The 23,351-nt window shown below is 38.6% G+C and overlaps 1 protein-coding gene across 1 annotated transcript in view; it reads left to right on the plus strand.

Annotated features, from left to right (window-relative positions):
- The window catches only part of Hsc70-5 (Heat shock protein 70 cognate 5), a 177,274-nt gene that overhangs the window by 10,228 nt on the left and 143,695 nt on the right, over positions 1 to 23,351 (plus strand). Inside the window, exon 3 of the mRNA XM_067135526.2 lies at positions 14,315 to 14,460. Coding sequence (XP_066991627.2) covers positions 14,315 to 14,460 — 146 coding nt within the window. The remainder of the gene's footprint in view (positions 1 to 14,314; positions 14,461 to 23,351) is intronic.

Genomic DNA, 23,351 nt, shown 5'->3' on the forward strand with positions numbered 1-23,351 from the left:
GCTCTGCAGTTGGTATTTGATTGACTTGTAGAATGGGCTAAAACAAATGACCTTCATGTAAACAGAAGTAAAACAATGACTATGACCTTTAGGAAAGGTGGCAGACATGCAGCAAGTGATGTGATATATTTGGATGGAGAACCACTGACCAGTGTGATAAAATTTAAATACCTCAGAATAACACTGCGAATAATAGGAACCAATTTCATAGCACATATCAAAGATTAATAGCAGCAGTGATAGCTATTAATGACATGAAATATTTATATAGGCTGAAGTATCTCTTCAGACAGTGTTGAAGTTATTCAGAGTTGCAATAGCACCTGTAATAAACTAATCTACGGGATCTCCAGTATCTGGCAGCATCTGTCTGTAAGAAACTTAGAGGATGTGGAGAAATTAAAAGCAACATCTCTAAAGAGAGCCCTATGTTCATCAAAATTTTCGTCTTCGGGACTGGTATATGCAGAGGTGCCAACCATTACGAATTGTCTGTAATGATTACGGATTTCACCTCACGATTACGGCATTACGGTCAAAGGTGAAATTATTACGGAAAAGTGGCATCATAAAAAAGGACGAAAAAGGAAAGAAGGAAAAATGTCCAATCCTTTCAGGTATTACTGTTCAACCCTCGTTGTTTCACTTCTTGTGAGCTGGCAACGATCCTTATTCAATAGTTACTGGATATTAGGCCCCTTTACTACAAGCATAATCATTAGACTTTTGCTACACGTGAGCGTTGTGAAATTCATTGCTCTTCTCCACTGTCCAACTTAACGTATTTTTTGTATTTTTTTACCTAACTCTCCCACAGGAAGTGTTTTCAATGTTGATGGAAATTGAGGCAATTCAGGGCTACATTAAGTACAGCTACACAGAAATTGCTTATGGTTCAGAGGAAAAAATGCCATTACAGGGGGAGAAGGATAATTCAAGAAAACGTATACTGAAAAGTAATAGCTGATGGGTGCAAAACAAGCTTGCCTACAAAGAATGTTTTATTACAAAACTGGTAATGTGCACATTTTATTGTGTAAAATGATATACTTTAAATTAGATTAGATTACTATCAGGAAGGGCAAAAGAAGTGTTATTATCGAGATTTCGTTGGCACCTCTGTATATGAGCTATGTGGTGAAATGTTTTTGGAGGAAATACGGGACAAATTCTCTCTGCCATCAACTCCAGCATACCAAAGTTTTACGAACATCAGAAAAAGAAATCATATCTGACTGGACTTCTACAGTACAGAAGCGATGATCGACAAATGGAAGGAATACCAATATAAATGGTCCGTTATTGGACATTATAAATTTTCCAGCTAACTCATTCCTGGTTGCCAGCGTTTCGCCCTTGTGTGCTAGGCTGGGCTCATCAGTTGGTACCTAGCACACCTACCAAGACGCTGGCTAGTGCATATCATGGAGGCCACTGCATAGGCTAATTGCAGCCACCGGCAGTGCCAATGCACTATGAGCCCAGCCTAGCACATGAGGGCGAAACGCTGGCAACCAGGAATGAGTTAGCTGGAAAATTTATGTCCAATAACGGACCATTTATATTGGTATTATAAATTTACTCATTCGGAACAAATATTTCAGATTCCTTATGGGAATCAACTTCTATATCAAATGGAAGGAAGCCGACTATGAGTTAACAAGACTAGCTGTGCATGGTTTTCATTTCAAACTACGCTCCACAACAAAGTAACACTTGCCAAAAGAGGGATGCATATGTAGTTTGTACAGGAAGCAGTGTGATCATTATCACGTACTAAGGTGTGCAGGAAGAAAAATGTGTCTAATTAGGTTCTGCAGTGAATGCTTTTGTTTATTCTTTGTATATGGCAGTTAACTGCAATAAATATATTATTGTATTAAATTTCAGTTTGGCCAAGTACGTACTGGATGTGCAATCCATTCCAATTTCTCTTTTCATGTCCAAAATTGTGCGTTCTTCCTGTATAGTATTTATCGCTTCTGCTATGTTTAAATACATTTCCTATCTCAAATTTATATTTTTATCTTATTCCTGGTGTCTTGTGTTGTACAATAATTTCATCCATTTCATACTCAAAAATAAGAATTTTTGTTGTAATAAAATTTCAACTGAACTTGCGATCTGCCATTTTGGATTTAACAAGTCAAATCTTTTGTTCATAACTTTTAACAAAAATTTTATAAAAGGACATTTTATAAAATATTCCTCCATTACATTGTCATATATTTTATAAAAGATATTTTACCAAAGATCTTTGATATATTTCTTTAATAGTATAATACTAGCCTTACCAAACAAGATACCAACAGCAAAAAATCCAAGCAAAGCACAAGGCTTGGCTAGTGACAAAACCTGTTGGTCTAACTCATTAGGGGTGCTTAGCATAGATCCTCTTGAAGGGTGTGTCCCCGCAGTGTGGAGGCACCCATTGTCAGTAGTTGCTAATGGAATCTGTCCATAGAGTTCTTTAAATGACACCATATTTGAACATTTTCAGGCAGTAGCTGTGCACTCAAGTTGTATCGAGTATATGGCTGAAGATATCAGCCATCCAAAATGTAGATGTCAATCAGGAATTTAATTATACTAGTCCTATGATAAACATAATAAAAATCATGAACAGAAAAACTTTCACTTTAAAGTTATACCAATAAGCCTCCTCAAACAATAAAAATGAATAATTTACTCTGGCTTCTGAAGCCACAAATAAACCAATTACATTTGAAATACAAAATTTACCTATTTGGGAATAGTTGGTTTTGGTAGAGTAGCCCTGAAAACATTGGGCAATTGCACAGTCCAATCTTGCACTCCTTGCACCACCATCTTTCTTTTCGTAATACAGGTGAATCATCACCTTGCGTCTCTTCGTCTGAACGATAAATAAGCCAGCATTTCGGGAGGGGTGAAGTATTTTTTTAGTTTGTATTCAGAGTAAAATAATGCAGCTAAAAACTTTCATTTGAAAGTGATGTAACAAATAAAAATCTTGCCTGATCTGTCACTTGATATGTGATATGCTTTGTAAGCAGAGCCTTTATCACTGTCTACAGTATTCCTCAACCCACTTCTTGCACTAAAATATTAGAGATATCTGTGATTGAGCCGGCATGAGGAAGTTTGCGCAGTAAGACAGCTGACAGCGCGACAGATTTGGTGTGCTCAATACCCAGCACACAGAATGCTTTGGTAGAGGTCACGGAAAGGAAAAAGTACCCTTTTTATAATTTTAGTTTGAACTTCCCAATAACTGCTACATTCTATTGGACACTACATAAACTACTAGCTCCAAGCAAGGCACGGGAACCATATGGGATACATGCAGCTGCCTATAAATGCGCGAAAATCACACCCGTATAGAATACGGGTGCCGTCCACAACCAGGAAAGCAATTCGCCCGTATCCCATACGGGCATAGTGTTGAAAGTGTTAAGACTTCATTTCCTAGTCTAATATTTCCTGCATCGCCAGACTTCATTCAACTGCAATCCAGTACCTTCGTTCTGGATTGATTTTCACTTCGTACTCCTAGACTGTGTTCATACCATTCAGCAATTTCTACAGATCTTCTGCAGACTCTCATAGAATAACAGTATCATTAGCAAATCTCAAGTTTTGATCCTTGGATTGTGATTCCTTTTCCAAATTCCTCTTTGCTTTCCTTTATTGCCTGTTCTATGTGAACATTGAAGAGAAGAGGGGACAAACTTCAGTCTTGCCTCACTCCTTTCTGGATTGCTGTTGCTTTTTCATAGCCTTCGATTCTGCAGAATGATTTTTTTAGAGATTGTAGATAATTCTTCTTTCTCCGATCGCCTTCAGAATCCCAAATAGCTTGGTCCATTCTACAGTACATTATCAAATGCCATGTACGTAGACTTGTTTCGTAATTTGATCCTCTAAGATGAGACGTAAAGCCAGGATTGCTTCCAGTGTTCCTACACCTCTTCTGAATCAAACTGATCTCTTTATTCAGCTTCAACTTCTCTTTCCATTCTTCTGTAAATAGTCAGTGTTAAAATTTTGCAAGTGTGAGATACTAAACTAATGGTGCAGCAGTATTATTACTTGTCGGCACCTGATTTCTTGGGAAGAGGTACAACATCATTCTGTTCAAAATCAAATGGACCGAGCAAGTGGCCGTGCAGTTAGGGTCGCGCAGCTGTGAGCTTGCATTAGGAAGGTAGTGGGTTTGAGTCCCACTGTTGGCAGCCCTGAAGATGGTTTTCCATGGTTTCCCATTTCCACACCAGGCAAATGCTGGGGCTGTACCTTAAGGCCATGGCCGCTTCCTTCCCACTCCTAGTGGTCAGCATAACGAATCCTCTCCTATCCAATCATCGCCATAAGACCTATCTGTGTCGGTGTGACGTAAAGCAACTTGTTAAAAAAAAAAAAAAAAATATCAGATGGCACTTCTCCTGTATCGTACCTCTTACACACTAAGGGTCGAGCACACCAACCAAGAGAAAGTTCTACTTCGGTAGTAAAGTACTCTTGAAGTCAGCATTCGGCAACTTCCGTATGAGAGTAAATTACTTCCGAAGTATTTGTCCTTTCACGTACTCCTGGACTAAATTACTAACCCCTAACCCCACGGCATTACAGCCGTGAAGGGTCTTGGCCTACCAAGTGACCGCTGCTCAGCCCAAAGGTCTGTAGATTACAAGGTGTCGTGTGGTCAGCACGACAAATGCTCTCGGCCGTTATTATTGGCTTTCTAGACTGGGGCCGCTATCTCACTGTTTCAAAAAATACAACAGGATGTAAATGGATCAGAACTAAGAGGATCTGAAGGAAATAGGCCTTACAACAGAAGACACCACAAATAAGATAAAATTGAATACAAAACTCAGGAGTACAAACCTCTGCTTTACCCTTACACAAAACAAACCATCATGCACATTTTTAAGTGAGGATAGGGCACGAAGATCGGAGCGTCTGAAGAAGTACTGGGAGGACCGCAAAGCCCGAACAGTCCCTTTCAAGAGACCTGAACGATGGACTGACTAAAGTGATCCTATGCGGTCATAAAATAAAAGAAGAAACCTGAATGGCACACTTACGTCACTCTTTAGTACGTTTGTAATTCCCACCATAAAAATTTTAAATTAGCATTCCCGGCCTTGTTGCGCACGGTGCGCCAGCGACGACTGGCCTGAGTGAGGATTTGGTAGAGAACTTGATTTCATAGCCCTAGCGGTATGGCCTGCAGCTGCAGGGAGTGTCAGTCTCATGCCAGTCTTTGATGTGGGTGTTTGTTTGGATCGCGCAGCTGTAGCTCGTGTGACGTTGGTGCTTAATTTTATGCTTGTAAGTGAATTAAGTAACAATGCACATAAATTAGGCCTACTGTACTTATGCATAGTGGTTTGCAGGACGACGTTATGGAGAAGCTAGAGAGTTCACAAATGAAAAATTGAAAGCTTATTGACAAGCGGATACTAATCCACACATGAAACGTGTGCAAATTGCGCAGATGTTGGACATTCCTACGATAACTTTAAACATAATTGTATGCGACTTGTTTTGTTTGCATTTCTAAGAACACGGCCAGTATTTCTGCACTTCATACCATCACAAAAAATCCATACATGTTAGATTTTGCCCCCAAACAAGCAACCGACCTCTATAATCATACATAACGCAACAACCCACTGATTGGTTCACTTGTCCAGTAAGAACCAGATGTACGAGACAAAATACACCACCTTCCAAAACACATTTTTCTCATTAGACATACCGGTATTCAGACACACACAACAACTCACTACGTCACCAGAAAACGATTGTAACAAGCAAACATACCACATATACATTACTAAATCCTCCTAAAAGATAAGGCATTACAGCTGACAAACAAGAATAAGACAGATATTCTTGCCACAAAACCCAGCGGCAATATCCAGTACTGCATACCAAAGCAATATTCGAAGTGGCCAGAACCTGGATGTCACCATATAGGTCTAGCATTTGCCATTGGAACATGCATTAATCACTACACCTCAGTCATAGTCTCATACATCATGCGAGTGACACAGAACCAAACAACTTTAAACCTTAAACAGATACCACATAATATAGATACTACATTAGAATGTTTCTATTATCATTAATATCCCCTTATATAGACTTATTCTTAAACTAATTTCATAACCTGTCCAGGCGAGGATTGCAAATGCACTAGCGCACATTTGGCAAATTTCCCTCACCTTTTAAAGCATTTGATTGGGTGATTTTTGAAAATCAATGATTGAAATACAAGAATATTCAGGCTTGTTTTGCTTTTAAGTGTTTTACCAAATGTTTCTGCTGATGAAGATGAACTAATTGATGAATTTTCATGCGCAAAGAATTTCTTAAAAAGTAAACTTATAAGCAGTGATGCAAGAAACAATGAAAATATTTGTGAAAAGTGGTGTAAAATGATTGCCTGTTTCAATAGTTTTAAACATTAACATTGAGAACTCTGTTTATTTAATAGGGTTTTGTATTGGTTCCTGGTTCAAATGCTACTGTGGAATGTTTTCTCTCTAGTGAACTCGTTATGGTCAGATGAAAAAATAAAATGAAAATTACAAGAGTGAAGGCCTTACTCATTGTCAAAACACTTGAATGGGGTATAACTTGCTGACTTTTATGTAAAAAAAATAAATAAATAAAATAAAATCAGACTGACACCTGACAAGTCCATCGAGACCTGGGTGAAGTTCCTCAACCACACCTAGTCTCCACTGAAGCGGGGGTAAATTGTCCTCCTTGATAACCACCACTGCTCCAAGTTGTATACAAGGTTGCTGGGAGGCCCACTTTGGCCTGTTTTGTAGTTGGGTTAAGTATTCCTTATGCCATCTGGTCCAAAAGTGTTGCACCATTTGCTGCAACCGTTTCCACGCTGAAAGTTTATTGCTGGGTACAAGTGTCAGATTGGATTCAGGAATGGAATTCAAACTGTTACCAGTAAGAAAATGACCTGGAGTCAAGGGTTGAGGGTCAGTCGGATCTGTGGACGAGAATTTAAACAGGCTTCAATTTGTGTGAGCACAGTACTAAGCTCTTCAAATGTTAATGATGAGTTTCCAACAACTCGATGCAAATGATATTTAACTGACTTGATGCCAGCTTCCCATAATCCTCCAAAATGGGGTGAACGAGGTGGACTGTGATGCCAGTTGATACCCTTGTTTGCCAGATTGCTTAAAACTTCCTCTTGATGCTGCGGAGATGCTATGAATTGGTGAAGATCTTTTAATTCTCTATCGGCTCCAATAAACGTAGTAGCATTGTCACTGTAGATATCTGCGGGCACGGCGAAGTGCGGCTAAGAAGGCATCTGTAGTAAGACTGCTGACTACTTCCAAATGTACAGCCTTTGTCGTGAAGCAAACAAATAGTGCGATGTATGCCTTGATACGGACATTGCTCCTCTTGTTAATTGGGCGAAGTAGAATAGGACCTCCATAATCAATGCCACAAACACTGAATGGACGTGCTGGTTGAACTCTATGCTCAGGATAGTCAGCCATGAGTTGATGACTAGTTACGCCTTTCAATTTGTAACATGTTACGCATTTGTGCACTTGCTGTCTGGCTATATTTCTGCCATTCAGAATCCAATAACGTTGACGAAGGGTTGCTAACAACAATTCTGGTCCTGCATGAGCTTGTTGTAAGTGTTCATGTTGTGACAATTAGTCGTCAGGTGATGTTTTGATGGTAACAGTATTGGATGTTTGGATGAAAACGGAATCGATGCATTCTTCAACCTGCCTCCGACCCTTAGAATATTGTTGTGTAAGAAGGGACATAGGTTCCTTGTCTGGCTCTTAGAGACTACGCCTCCGTTTTTCAGGTCTCCAATCTCTTCTGAGAAGGCTGCATTTTGTGCAATACGAATGCAGACTTCTAATGAGTGTTCCAATTCTTCAACATTTAAAGGTCCAATTTTCTTGTCCCTGGCATGCTTAGTGTTATGCAAAAATCTGTAACAATAAGCTATTGCTCGTTGCAGTCTTATTAATGATGAGAATTTCTCAATAATAGTTTCAGCTTGTGTCACTACTAATAGTGTGGATGATTGTCGCTGCTCTGCTATGGCGAGCGAATCCTCAACATTGTTGTTCTGCGGCCAATTTAACTCAGAAGTGGACAACCAGGCGGGTCCTGACCACCAAATGGTTGAGTTTTGCAGATCTGCTGGTCTGACGCCTCGAGAAATCAAGTCCGCTGGATTATCTTGTGATGGTACATGATGCCAGTCACTAGTGTTCGTTGATTGTTGAATGTGAGCTACCCTATTTGCTACAAAGGTCTTCCAACGTGATGCTGGTGATGCTAACCATGACAGTACGATAGTGGAGTCTGTCCATAAATGTGTTTCATTAATGGCCAAGTTTAAGACTGGCATGGTTGTGTACCAACTGAGCCAATAATGCTGCACCGAGAAGTTCTAGACGAGGAAGAGTGACTCGTTTAACCGGAGCGACGCGCGATTTAGAGCATAGCAGTTTGATACTTCACCCTCCTGATTCACTGACCGAAGGTAGATGCATGCGCCATAAGCTCGCTCGGAAGCGTCTGAAAATCCATGAACTTGGATATTTGCCAAGTCACCCTCAATTAATACGTGGCGTTCTACTTGTATATTGTCAATGTGTGCTAGCTGCATTTGTAATTTTGCCCAGTCTTATGCTAATGGATCTGGCAGTGGGTCGTCCCAGTGAAGTTGATGTAACCATAAGTCCTGCAAAAATATCTTGTATAGTATCACTAATGGGCTGATCAATCCTAATGGGTCAAATATAGATGCTACAACTGACGTAGTGGTGCGTTTAGTAATGTTACTGTTCCCTGGAATGTGTTTGATTCTGTTTGCCACTAAGAATTTGTCTGACGTAGGATGCCATGATAATCCTAAAGCTTGTATGGTGTCATCATTATCAAACTGGAAAGGTAGGTTAATTTCTCTCTCTTCAGGTGGAACAGCGGCAAGTATAGCTTGATGATTTGAGCACCATTTCCTGATGGGAAAACCACCTTTATTGAGTAAGGCTATGAGTTCACTTTGCAATTTTAATGCTTCAGCGATGTTGGACGCACCACACAGGGCATCGTCAACGTAAAAATCCCTTTGTGAAACCGTTGATGCCAGTGGAAATGAGGTTGCTTCATCTTCTGCCAATTATTTGAGGCACTGTGTTGCCAAATATGGAGCTGAAGCTGTACCATACGTGACAGTCAATAGGTCGTAAGTCTTCATAGCTGTTTGTGGCGATTCCCTCCAAATAATTCTTTGCAACTGCGTGTCATTTTTATGAACCCGAACTTGTCTGTACATTTTCGTGATGTCTCCCGTAAATGCAATGTTGTGTGTTCTGAATCTCAACACAATGGAATAAAGGTCTTGTTGTATAGTAGGCCCTACTAACAATGTATCATTAAGCGACACTCCAGTAGTAGTTTTGGCTGATGCGTCAAAAACTACTCTGACTGATGTAGTTGTGCTTTGTTTAAATACTGCGTGGTGTGGCAAGTAATAATGTTCAGAATCATTTGTTGCATGTAGGCCTACTTCCCTCATGCGAGATAACTATTCATACTCGGACATGAAGTTTGCATACTGTTCATGTAATACTGGATTTTTCTTGAATTTTGCTTCCAGTTGTTGAAATCGTTGTGTTGCCATATCACAAGAATTGCCCAAGTGTGATCGAGTTTCTTTACGAGGTAACCTGACAACGAATCTTCCTTCAGGAGTGCGTGTGGTGTTTTCCTTGAAGTGCTGTAAACACTGTTGTTCATCCTAAGTTTTAGGTTTAGTGTGCAATTCTTCTATTTCCCAAAATTTACGAAGTTGCGTGTCGAGTTGATCTTCCTTTTTGACAAAGAGAGAAGTGACTGTGTTGCATGCAGGATGGCTGTTTGACTGAGGGCATTTACCAGAAATTATCCAACCCAGATGAGTGTCCTGCAATACCGGGTAATCACCTGCACGTTTTTTCCCATCTGTCTTTAAAATGTTAAAGAACATCTCTGCACCAATGATTAAATCTACCTTGCCTGGACTGTAGAATTTACGATCTGCTAGTGTGATGTCATTAGGTAGGTTCCACGATTTGTAGTCTTAACTCCATGGAAGGCATTTCTCCTGTGATGGCAGGAACCACTAAACAATTTATGTTAGTGTTAAAATCTGATGTTGTGGACTGGAGGTGAATACCCACACTGTGTTTCAGAGTTGATGAAGAATTGTTAATGCCTACAATAGAAGTGGTGTCTTCTTTACATTTTAAATTTAGTCTGCTGACAGTGTCTGTAGTAATGAGATGAGTCTGACTGCCGCTGTCCAAGAGTCCTCGAACCTTGCGAAATTTACCACTGTGATCCTTGATTTTGACAATAACTGTGGATAACAACACATATGGTTTGTTTCGAGTACATGGATGTTCATTCTTGGTGGTTGTGTGAACGCTGGCAAATACCACCTTGTTGTTAGAAGTAGTTTCGTTAGTTGTACTAGACTTGTGATTTTCAAGATGTAGTAATGTGTTGTGGGCCTTGTTGCATTTGCGACAGTGACTGGATGTACACTCTGACGTTTTATGTGATGCTCTAAGACAGTTTAAACAGAGTTTGTTGTCATGGGCATATTGAATGCGATTTGACACTGTTAACTTGAGAAATGCTTCACATGCAAAAAGTCCTGGTGTATGACCTTGTTTACAATAAGAGCACTGATTATTAATGCATGCAACATATGTATAAGACGGTTTTTTCTTGTGTGAGCTTTCTTTACTACCGCGCACCTTGACTTCACTCACAGATGTTTGCATGCTTTCAAGGACTTGGCAGCGATGTTCAATGTAAGATGTTAATTGTTTGAGGGGGGAATTTTTGTTGGCGTTTGCTTCTAGTTCCCAGACCCTCCTGGTGTCATAATCAAGATGATCAACAATATGTTGTGATAATATTACTTCTTCGAGAGGAGTATCTAATTTCAATGCTTTAAGTGCTTTTAAGTTGCTTGAGAATGTGCCGATGAACTGCCTGAGGTCTTCAGCGGTTTCATTCTCCACTGTTGCAATGTTTAAGATTTCTCTAACATGCTTTGCTGCTATTAGTCTCTTGTTTTGAAACCGATCACATAATAGGTTCCAAGCTACCGTATAGTTTGTTTCAGTAGTTGGAAGGTTCTGAATTAATGCTTTAGCTGAACCTTGAACTGCTCCTAGTAAGTAGTGAAATTTCTGAATGGTTGCTAGACTGGAATTTTCATGCACCAATAGTTTGAAATTATCTTCAAACGACATCCAATCTTCATAGTTACCACTAAACATGGGTAGTTTAATCGCGGGTAATTTGATGTTGATATTTTCATGCGACGAATTGGAAGTGTTACTTCTGGTACTACCGGCATTTTCGTGTTGATCTGGCGACAATAATACCTGCATTTTTGCCTTCAAACTGTACACAATGTCATCTACTTCATCTCTATCTACCCCATGATCTCTTTTACTATCCTCCACCTCAAGCTGCGATTGAACTAAATCGTATTTGCTTTCTAAATCAATAAGTGCATCATATCTAACCCTAATGTCTGCTAGGTTTTGAGTAGTGTCGTACTTTTCGACGAAAGTTTTGATTTTTGTGATTCTACCTTTCAGATAACCCCGTTGCTTGATCAGCTTTGCGATTTCGTTCTCGTCCATCGTAAAGCACTGGCTCACACAAATGTAAATAATGCAAGGAAAAGGTAATTAAAGGGAATCTGACCTTGTAAACTGAAGAGTCCCACGTTGCATTGTATGTTTCCAATCCTGCGGATATTTCACACGCATTTCACTTTTACCGTGTAATATCGGGCCCGGAAATGGACCAAAATGTTGGGTGACGAATTGAATGCTGTAGCACACATGTTGTATTACTAAACAGCGATGATTACTCTGGTAGTGGACTGTAGTTTGGTTAAGCACGTGATAAGACCATAGGGCCGAGTCATCTACTGCATTTAAGAATAAGTCAGACTGAACTCAAATTACGAGAAAACAACTCTTGTTACAGCTCATACAAACAGGGCGATTTGATTTAAATACATTCCTGGGGCACGTATATTAATAGTTGTGGTAATGAAATTTACAGCTCCTGGAGACTTCTTTGATAAGAAAATTATTTTCTAAGATTCGGTTTTCTAGAAAAGAATTTATGCTGTTTTATTCTTAGAGCTTGGAATCTCACTGTGCAGGAACGAATATACCTTCTTTGATATACTTAAAACCAAACCATTCGCCACAGTATAAAACTTCAGTGCTATTGAAAATTCAAAACAAACATCCATCCTGCAATGCAATACAAACTTCGTGTCCATTTGTGTCAGTTTCACCGGCAAATGTTGGAACAGCGTATGTACTGCCTTCAAAATAGCTTTCAACAGAAGGGAATCTACCTCAGGGTACGTTACTCTGCACTTCTGTAGCATTTGTGATCATATTCATTACTGGTTTCTGTTCGCGTGTTCTGTCCCTTATTTTACCAGCATTATTTCTGATGATAATCGGAAGGTCGTGAAGAGCATTTAGCGGGGTAGGCTGATCGTACAATTCTCAAACGGATCTGGAAAAACAAATTCTCAAGTGAATCTTGGTTCAGTCGGTGGGTTAAAATATACTTATCGAAATTCTAAACTTGAGATTGGATGCTTGGCTTTCTGGAACACATGGTTAACCTTTCCCCCCTTTGCAGGTCATACTGTTAATAAGGGCACACATTTTATTTAAAATTTCATCTTGTTTAACTGTAGATCACTAAGAGAGTTGGCCTTGTGATTAGGGTTGCGTAGATGTGAACTTTAATTCGGGAGATAGTGGTTTCGACCTCCACTGTCAGCAGCCCTGAAGGTGGATTTCCGTAGTTTCCCATTCTCACACCCGGCGTATGCTGAGGCTGTACCTTAAGGCCATGGTCGCTTCCTTCCCACTCCTAGCCCTTTCCTATCCCATCGTCGCCATAAGACCTATCTGTGTTGGTGCGACTTAGAGTAATATGTAAAAAAAATTAACTGAAGACCCTATGCAATTTTACTTGGGACTTTAGGAATGGCAGGTTTGTAGGAATTCATGAAATCGTACTAAAAGTAGTACTTTTTCTGACTTTCATTGGTTCAGAAACCATGTTATTCCATCAATTCCATATGCTTTCCACAAGTCACTGAGCCAGGATCGAACCTGCCAAGTTGGGGTCAGAAGGCCAGCACCTTAAAAAGTCCGAGCCACTCAGCCCGGCCCACAAACTTCTCTTCTTTAGTGGTGTGTTCTGCTGGATTTTTTGTTTAGCATACGTGTTTATCTAATCCAATATCTCTTTGAATATATCAGCTTGCAATTGTGAACTGAGGCCTATAATTTCATCCATCAGGAGGTCGTATTCAAAAGCACTTTTGACGCGTTTCATCTAATAGTTTTCTTGTGTGTCATTATACAAGAACAGCGATCATGCGCAGAGTACCTTCCAGGATTTCACTTCCGCTTTGCATGTCAGTTTTGAAAGCCCATTTTTCCAGCGTTGAAAGACCAGGCAGAGGGTAACAAAACAAATTCGTGAATATATCTGAGATCATAGCCGGTACAGTAATAATGTACAAGACATAAATGATAGTAAATTTATTACTGTATAACTATATGTAGTATTTATCGATACAACCATTAACAACATAAATATTTGAGAATTAAATTTTAGGCCTTCCCGTAAACTACCATTTCTCTCAGTGTGAATAAAATTACTTATGGCTTAGACTGTAGGGACATATTCCCCGACTTTGCATACCAATTTTCATTTAATTCTCTTCAGCCGTTTTCTCGTGATACGTGGACATACGTAGGACAGAAATTACGGAAAATTAAAAAGTGCATTTCCTTGTACTGTACGACCGATACAGAAATACCATCCTTTTAAAATTCTGAGCAATGTACAGACAAAACCCTTTATTTTATATATATATATTTCAGAAAATTACCAATGGACCTAATGCTGAGATGATTTGTAGTAAGAGGTGGAAAATGTTGAGGAAAAGATAGCACATTACAGTAGTATTTCTGTACCAGTACTTCCTGCATTTTGATTTTATCATGACTGCAGTATTCAGAATATATCTTAAAGTAACCAATGACATGTTGGTCAGTATATGGCAGCAATTTATCTGTATTGTTCAAAGCTACAAGGGAGTTTGAATAGAGCATTTTATATTTCAATTAGCTTATGTATTTGTATGAATGGTAGCTGTCAGTTATGCATAGTCTTTTTATTTTATTTCAATCAGATCAGAAGGTGTTAAAGGTGCCGTTATTGGAATTGACTTGGGAACCACCAACTCGTGTGTTGCTGTCATGGAGGGCAAGCAGGCTAAAGTCATAGAGAATGCAGAAGGTTCCAGAACAACCCCATCTGTTGTAGCATTTACTAAAGGTAATGGACATCTATTTTGTACTTTAAAGTGATATTTTATGTTGTAATGTTTAGTTTGTATCTTTCCTTTTTTTTTTTAAATTGCAATTTAAAGTGTTTCATCCTGTTTAAATCTTGTCCAGTCAGTGGAACTTTGTTGAGAAGAAAGCTATGTTTTCCAGTGTCGACTTAATGTAAGAATATCTAGTCTGTCGAAAACACTAACACGTATAACACTATAATGAACCTGTAAAATAAAACACACGCTATTAAATAAAGAATAACATGTTTTGTTCTACAAGAAGATCCTCAGATTCTATCAAATCAATTTAAATCATGCACATATATAACACCCCTGCAAGAATAAAGCACAGCTAAAAAATCATTGTTTTGTTGACATAATTTTACCTTCCGCAGCCCAGCACTCGCTACATTTAGCTGCGCGCTGTACGACTGTAGTTTGTTTACATGCTCGGGTAGAATGTTGTCGAGAGGCGATCAGGGCTGCCAACCTCTGCACTTGGGAACTAATGAGTGGTACTTATTGTTACTGTTACTGGTGGTGATTGTTGTTTAGGATTCTTGCCGTGGACAAGACGATTGGTCTAGACAGTTAGGTTTCTTGCCGTGGACAAGACCATTGGTCTGGATGGTTAGAAGCCACGAAGCGGCCTTAGGCACGTAGTTTCGTGAGGAAACACGATTGGTCTGGACGGTTAGGATTCTTGCCATGGACCAGACCATTGGTCTTGACGGTTAGAAGCCGCAAAGCGGCCTTAGGCACCTAGTTTTGTGAAGAAAGACGATAGGCAAAATTCCTCAAAGCTACTGCAGCCCTGTATCCGCCTCTACATTAACGTAAGTATTAAATTAAATTACTGCTGTTGTGTATTTCACATTGTTTCCTTTACATGGTGTTTTTTCTTTGTGCTTTTATTCAGCTGCGGTTGGTAACACAATGTATCTATCAGCATTGATGGCAATGACTTCACATTCCGTTCACGTTGACCAATGCGAACGCAAGTAGTTATCTAGCCATGGCCGATGGCGGCTGCTGCTCTTATTAGGTTATAAAAGTAAATGTACTTCTGGGGGCGGGATGGTGGCTTCCTAGACATCGCAATGAACACCTCTCCTCTGCAGGGTATTCCAAGTAAGATTTGCATTATTTTAGCTTCCTTATAATGTTATAAACTCTGGGCTGCGGAAGGAAAAATTATACCGTTATGACATGCACCATGTGCAAAAATAATCACTTTTGGTCTAAACTACCATAAGTGTGTGATAGTACATATATCACACCCTCTCACTGTGTTCAGAAGTAAGAGATATTATTGCCATTATTTACTTGATTTATTATTATCATCAGTATTTCAGTTGTATATTTTGTTATTAATATTTTAAACTGGAAGGTCTCCATGTGTGAAATGAGTAATTTGTTTTGTACAAACTGATAGGAAAACAGTGTTATTTTCAACTCGGAGTCGTGTATAGCGCAGAGTCTGATGAGGTGGCCTTGTTAAGTTACGAAGACTCCTGTGAAACACTCCAGACTCTGTTGATGTTATTGTCATGGGATCCGGGAGAGGTTCAGGGGCATGGTCTTGACAAGAGTATCTATTCGTGATTGGCTGGCCAGAATCAATCTTGATGTATCATGTGAGGGAAGGAGGAAGCTGAGGTCTATATAGGTTTGTGATCATACGGCGAGGAGACGATACGATACTGGACTGGACTTCAAACTTTGGTGGAACGTGACTGACCTACAACTGTGGAGTGCCTAGACACTGGGTATTATATCACTTGTGGCAGCTTGGTATTATATGTTGGTGAAAGCTGTGGGGTGCTATATCTCAGACTTTCCAGAATTTACGTTTTAGAACAAGTGTTTGTTGCTCAAGTGAATGTATCTTTAAACCAAGTGTTAGTCAGTGAACACAGTATTTTAAAGATACAGTGTCTGTGTGATTAATAAGTGCCAATTATGAGAATCTGCAAGTTGCATTGATACAGACAGTGAAGGATACTTATCTACATACGTGCTTTGTTCAACGGTCTGACTACAAATGGTAGCTTGATCCTCGCTTTTTTCCCCCACTGTTTCATTGTTGTATCTATGAAGTCTTCCAGCGGTAGTTTGTGAGTGTATTTTATGTATATTTTTGTGTGATGATATGCTCATGCTTGTATGTTATTCAGAATACAGTCAGTTATTTTAGAATCAGTGGAGTTATTGATGAACCTAGGTGCAGTTCCTACTTATTTAGTCGTTTTCAGAAGGTTAGGCAAGGCCTGAAACAAATGTACCAGTACACAGCATTATGTACATGCCCTGGGAGAGAAAGATTTATCGTGCTCTATCAAAATTTGAGGGATCTATTCTGGTGAACTCGGCGCTCATACTACGGCATTTCGGTTAATTATTTTTATTAATTTATTTTAATTTAAATTAATTTAGTAAATTCAGTTATTTATTCATGTTTGATTAATCATTTGCAATGGGTTATTGTTATTGTTATTTACATATGTTAAAAGTGTAACTCCTTTTTTTCTTGCAAAAAATCACAAATACCCTTATACCAATTCCGCATACTGTACATTGTCAGTCAAGAATATTGACACTTGTTACTTGCGATTTATTTCATTGAAAATGTGATTTAATATGTGCTAAATTTTATCATGTAGAAATAGTCTGATAAAATATTAAACCTTGATTTCATATGCTGTTTTAAACTTAAAACGTAGTTTTCTCAAAAACTTTCATGTTTGAGTTGTCACTATTCTTGCAGAGGTGCAGTATGTAGTGTCGTTTAGTTTTTGTAAACGTGTCATTGGTTGAGAGTTGGCAGTATTATGAACAAGTATTAACAGATAATGATTGTAGTCCTCAACTGTCACCTTATTAATTTACGAAAATGTTTCTTTAATATTTAGAAATTTCATGATCCGTATTGAAGTGGGATTACAATATTTAAAAATTAATTTATTTAAATAATTGCATCCATCAGTCCAGCTCTGTCTGCCGATCACTCAGGCTGCTCAAGGTTCCTCAACCCATATTGAAGTGGGAATTAATTCTTTGGATCTTACCAAGTTCATGTTTACGTTTATTTTCCGGAACCAAACTACAGAAAACACAGTGTCAACTTCATATGACAATAAACCTCACAGCATAATTTAACAGTTTTAGAAAACTAAAGTTATATATAAGCTGGACAAACCGCCATGGGTATACAACAACGGAGTCATCATTTTAACGGATTTTAAAATGGAATGCAACTTCATCTACCATATTTTATTTTATATTCATCTGTGCAAATGTTACAGTGTGTTTTTAAAGTTGTTTTAAAGTCATATTTCATATTCATCCATGCAGATGTTATAGTGTGTATAAAGTTGTTTTAGGGTTTTATTGTGTTTGCCAGATTTGACTTTGTGGCTGATGATGGCACATATCTGGTGCTGAAACTAGTACCTCATTTGAACGATATGTGATTCTTTCACATTAATAAATATCTTTGTATTGAATAGGAGGAAACCTCTTAATTTTTAAATATTGGAAAATGTTTGTTATCTAAGCTGCTAATCAATCATCCGTTACCTTCAGCAATTGTCTGGACTTTGGTCAGTGTCCTTGCTCAGTCCTGGTAGGTAGGGAGGTAAATGGGGATGAAAGGAAAATTTTGTAGGCTATGAAATCTGTTCCATGGAGAGGGAAGGGGAAGTAGGGGACTGTTGTAGGTAATAACTCCGTTCATTGGAGAGGGGAGAGGAATGTTGCTTCATGCTATAATGTATTTTCATGTATCAGAGTAAATGCATGTTAATGATTTTGATGAAATAAAAATATGGAATTGAATTAAAGAATATCTTAAGATTTATTTTTAATGATAAATAATAACCTAAAAAAATCTCATGGCAAAAGACACTAAATTCAAAGAATTTACTAACAGATAATATCCTAACTCAAGCCTCCGTGGCTCAGGCGGCAGCGCATCGGCCTCTCACCGCTGGGTTCCGTGGTTCATATCCCGGTCACTGCATGTTAGATTTGTGGTGGACAAAGCGGAGGCGGGACAGGTTTTTCCCTGCCATCTTTCATTCCAGGAACCCGCTCCACTATCATTTCCTTTCATCTGTCAGTCATTAATCATTGCCCCAGAGGAGTGAGACAGGCCTTGGCAGCCAGCACAATCCCTATCCTTGCTGCAAGATGGGGGCTTCATTCCATCCCTGACCTGGTCACTGACTGGAAAACGGGTTGTAGGTTTTAAAATATCCTAACCCACATTCCAGACATTTGTCAGAGTAGTTTCCTGTGGATTCATTAAGCACCAATGCAAAAAGGTTACAATGTTGTTCAGAAGTTAAGTAGGGAGAAGAGGGCAGAATTTTTTAAATATGTAAGATAATTGTGGTTGATTTAGTTAGCTTTTTATGCAGTAATGTAAATTTAATTACTTCTTGAACCAGTTGGCGCAGTCACCGAACCGTTCCATGCTCCGCTGCTATGGACGTGAAGTTGAACCACGGAACTATTCAGTGTTCACGTATTACGATGCAATTCAACTGATTCCACAATAGATGGACATTATTCTTTCACATGTTATTTTAGATGACGATAAAACTCTACTTCCCTTCTCTCCGGAGCTTTCCATGAACTGTCAAACTGTATCACATCGTTACTTCACCAGGTCGCGCTCAAAGACAGACCCTCTAGACAGCGCTGAATAAACATCTTTTCCAAACAAGAATGAGAGGCAAGATGACCTATTCTCATGACCTCCATTTTTATCAAAGGAGTCTCCAAAGAACTTTTATTTGTGCTTATTGTCATAATGTTTTTCTTTTCAGTTCTTTATTTATACAGCTGAAGAGGACCACTAAGTGGTCGAAACATGTCCTGTAAGTTTTAATTTTATTCTATTTTGCCGAGGCATTAATAAAGTATCGATTAGGTGGTTATTTATACTTACTTCTTTTAAACATTAATATGCTAAAATTTAAATTTATTCCCCGTTTATTATTATTATTATTATTATTATTATTATTATTATTTTACAAGTTGCTATACATTACAAGTTATAAACCTCATTATAAACTGTATAAGAGATCAGTTTATGAAGAAATGAATTATACCACCTTTCCAGTACTTAACAATCCTTAAATTTAGGATACAAACATTATACAGATGTTAAAAATTGGGACATGTTTCGCTTAAACCTACTGAGTTTCATCAACCAGAAAAACATAACCCCAAAGTTAGACCAGGGGCCTTAACCTGGTTTCAAAGTGAATGATTAGAATTGCATATGCCATATAAAAGGAGAGTAATATGAAATGACTTCAAAATTATAATATGATCATGTGTGAAGTAATCAAAGCCATTCAAATCTTAATATAACTAGTTCATAGCTATGTTCTTCAATCCTTTTAAAAACATGAGATTAAATGAAGTATAAATAAAATGGCGTAGGGACGTGGCGACCCCATCGCCCAGTGGGAAACCACTGCAATCAGCCACCCGAGTATTGGCGGGAAAACCATACCTCATTGGGTTAGGAGGAAATGCCAACCCTGAACATCTGGGGTTGTCCCTCTGCGGTTAACAACCGTAGTTGTAAATCGGAGCTTGCTCCATCCAAGGTTAACTACCTTCGAAAGTCAACCATGGAAAGGTCTTTCAGGAAAAAAATTCCGCCTTCCTGTCCAAGAAAGCAGGAGGCTACGTCGGATTCGGTGGGTAGCCACCTTGAAGACATCAGAGTCGGAGCGTTGGCAATCGCCCATTCCTATGCCAGCACATAAGAGGCTCAAACAAGATCAGGTCAACTACATTGCAAATTATAATATTAACCGCCTTACTAATAAACGGTGTATAACTTTTATACAAGGTTTATACACAGTTTATGTGAAATTCATTACTAATAAACCATTTATAAGCCTCCTGTGTATACATCTGTTATAGTAATTCATTGAATTGCTTATACAGACCAGGGCCCTTGTATAAGCGTTGTATAGCAGCGAGTAGCGGAAAAAGAAATGAGTGAGCAGTTTTTCGTGGTATTTATTGCCTACAGTAATATAATAGTGGTGAAATATTTGACTTATCCATTTAACATTGAACACACATTGAAAGAATGGACGATAACGTTGATGATCTTCACAATATTTTAACACTTTAGCGTCGACGTGTACATTTGCCTTTTTCGTGGTAAACTGCTGAAATGAGATATACATTTTTCAGGTTGTTGTAGGCTACGGATGTTCGTAATTTCATTCGTAGATGATAATCAGAGACATAATTTATGTTCAAAGTTACTATTTTTGTGTCCCCCCATTGGGGTGAAATATGGTTATTAGCTCAACTCTGCAACAGAGAAAGGGGTGACGGCCTTTTTAACTTTGTTGTTGTGGAACACTGTGCTGTGTGTTGTGAGCTGTTGATTTACGCGCCATTCAACGAGTTCCTTGTAATTTACAGTTTTGTGACAAGAATTTAATTCATGTTATGTGTTTCTGTGTTGAGTAAGCCATGATTACCGATAGAGAGATAGAACAACTTGAAAAGGGTTCGAATGTTGAATCAAGAGATGTTGACATTTAGGATTTGCAATGTGATGCTACCTTTTCAGAGTCGGAATTCGACAGTAGTTTTGAGTAGTGAGGACACTAGCAAAGATTCCGGTGCTGCATCATGCGATGATTCAACCAAGTCACCAGCCAGTGAAAATCACTGGGGAACATTCTCAGGTTTGCAGAAACATTTTTTTATTCACATGTAGCCCCGGTTTACAATTTCATCTGAGTGCTCAACCAGTATGTAAGAATAAAGCAATAATAGACTCCAATCCACATTATTTTCCTTGCTATTAGTAATTGAATTCTGATTGTTGCGTATGTCACCACATTCGGGGTGACAAATGTCAGAGAAATTCCACTGTCTGTTGCGCAGGGCACAACGTGCCGAGAAAGGAATGGGGACTGCGCTGCACTCTATGAACACCTTACGTGAACAAGCAGTGCAATACAACAGCGAATGGTAGCGCTAGTTTCGCGTGACAGCCTAAAGTCGAGAGGCCTGGACACATTAACGTGTCACCCCATGAGGGGTGACATACTATATTTTGTTTGAGGGTCCGTCACCCCATATGGGGTGACATCGTCTTCAAAGTGTTAAACATAGAAGACATATAATACACCATTCAGAGGTTATGGAGGCTAGACATCTTTGTAAAGTAAAACACTTCAGAGACGGAATGACAATGAATAACTATTAAAGAAATGATGGTTGGGCGTATTTTTGTGTAATGTGTTACTGCTTAATAGACTTTTGAAATTGCGAGTACAAAGATCTTAGATCTTTCTCAAATTTGAGTATAAAAAGGGACATACTCCTTGAAATAAAAAATGGTATAACTTGAAAGCTGTACGTATTATGATTTCCATACTTTGTAGTTGAATACGCAGAAATATGATGTATAAATGCCTAATAGAAACTTTTTTGATCAAACCTTTCGTTTAGCTACAAAACAGGTTTTCCTTTCTCTTGAAAAGTACCAGTAAGGATTTTGGAATGTGTAGGCCTACCCTTTTCAACTCGCCGATTCAGTTACAATTGCTTACGTTTTCCATACTATCCCAGTTAGGAGCTATTGATCTTTTCTTAAGCTTTTCCATTTCTTTTTTTTGGCGTTCATTACACAAGCAAGCTGAAGAAATGTTATCAGTATAAACCAATTTCCAGCTGTCTCACTTAGTGTTGCCACTGCCTTTTCAATATGCCGTGCTACTGTGCTACTTTCTGGAAAGTTTTGCTTGTAGATAACCAGCAGAAGCGATTATAAAGGCGGTGAACGTGCGAAATACGTCGGTGAACTGCAGGAAGAGATTCCTACGCCTTGGAACGAGTGTATGCGTGCTGTATAGTAATACAATGCGTATACCTCGTTTATTAGTAAGAAAAATGTAAAATGCTTATACAGGGTTTATTCACCGTATAACTAAACAAGAGTTAAACAACTGTATAAGGACTTTTTATTAGTAAGACTGTAATTCTCTACTTAAAGCAGGAAAACTAAAGAACTTTACGGACGAATTAGATAAAACAGAAAATTTTAGTAGCACGACTTCAGGAGATGAGAAATACTACAGGAGAACCATTCGAATCTCAGGGCTACAGAATTTACAATGGGAAACCTGGACTAAGGGTTATGAAACAATGCCCCCAATTTGGAACTGGGTTTATAGTCAATGTGAAAATAATAGATTCGATAATCGATTTTCAAGCCATCTCGCCTAGAATTTAAACTTTGAGTTTAAAAGCATCCAACAAAATTTATACCATCATAAATGCCCATGCCTCTACTAATGGAAAGAATTTTCTAACAAAGACTAGGAAAGAAGTGGAAAAGTTTTGGGATCTCCTTGACCAAACTGTAAACCAAATAAATATTAACAACGTTAAGATCCTGTTAAGGGACTTCAATGCCCAACTCGGAAGAGAAAAGTACAGAGATCATTGGGAAATGGGCTCCACATAAACATACAAATAAGAATGGTCAAAGACTTGTTGAACTCTGCAGAGAACACAAACTAATCTCAAAGTCCACCTACTTCAAAAGGAGGCCCAACAAACTTGGAAACATCCTGATTGGAGAAAAGGGGAATGGCAGCTGGATCTCCTATTTATGTACAAAACCTTCCACAGAGAAATCTACAATGTTAAAGTATTAAGAGGAGTAGATATAGGTTTAGATCATTACATAGTCAAAATCAAAATTAAGTTCACACCACTAAAAAAGAAACCAAAGGGCAATAAATGAAAGAGGAACTTTGATCCACACCAGTTAATTAGGAATGATAGAGAAGTCACACAGAACATAAAAATGACAGAACTTAGAACTGGTTCC

The sequence above is a fragment of the Anabrus simplex genome, chromosome 1, assembly GCF_040414725.1.
Source record: "Anabrus simplex isolate iqAnaSimp1 chromosome 1, ASM4041472v1, whole genome shotgun sequence".
Taxonomy (NCBI): Eukaryota; Metazoa; Arthropoda; class Insecta; order Orthoptera; family Tettigoniidae; genus Anabrus; species Anabrus simplex.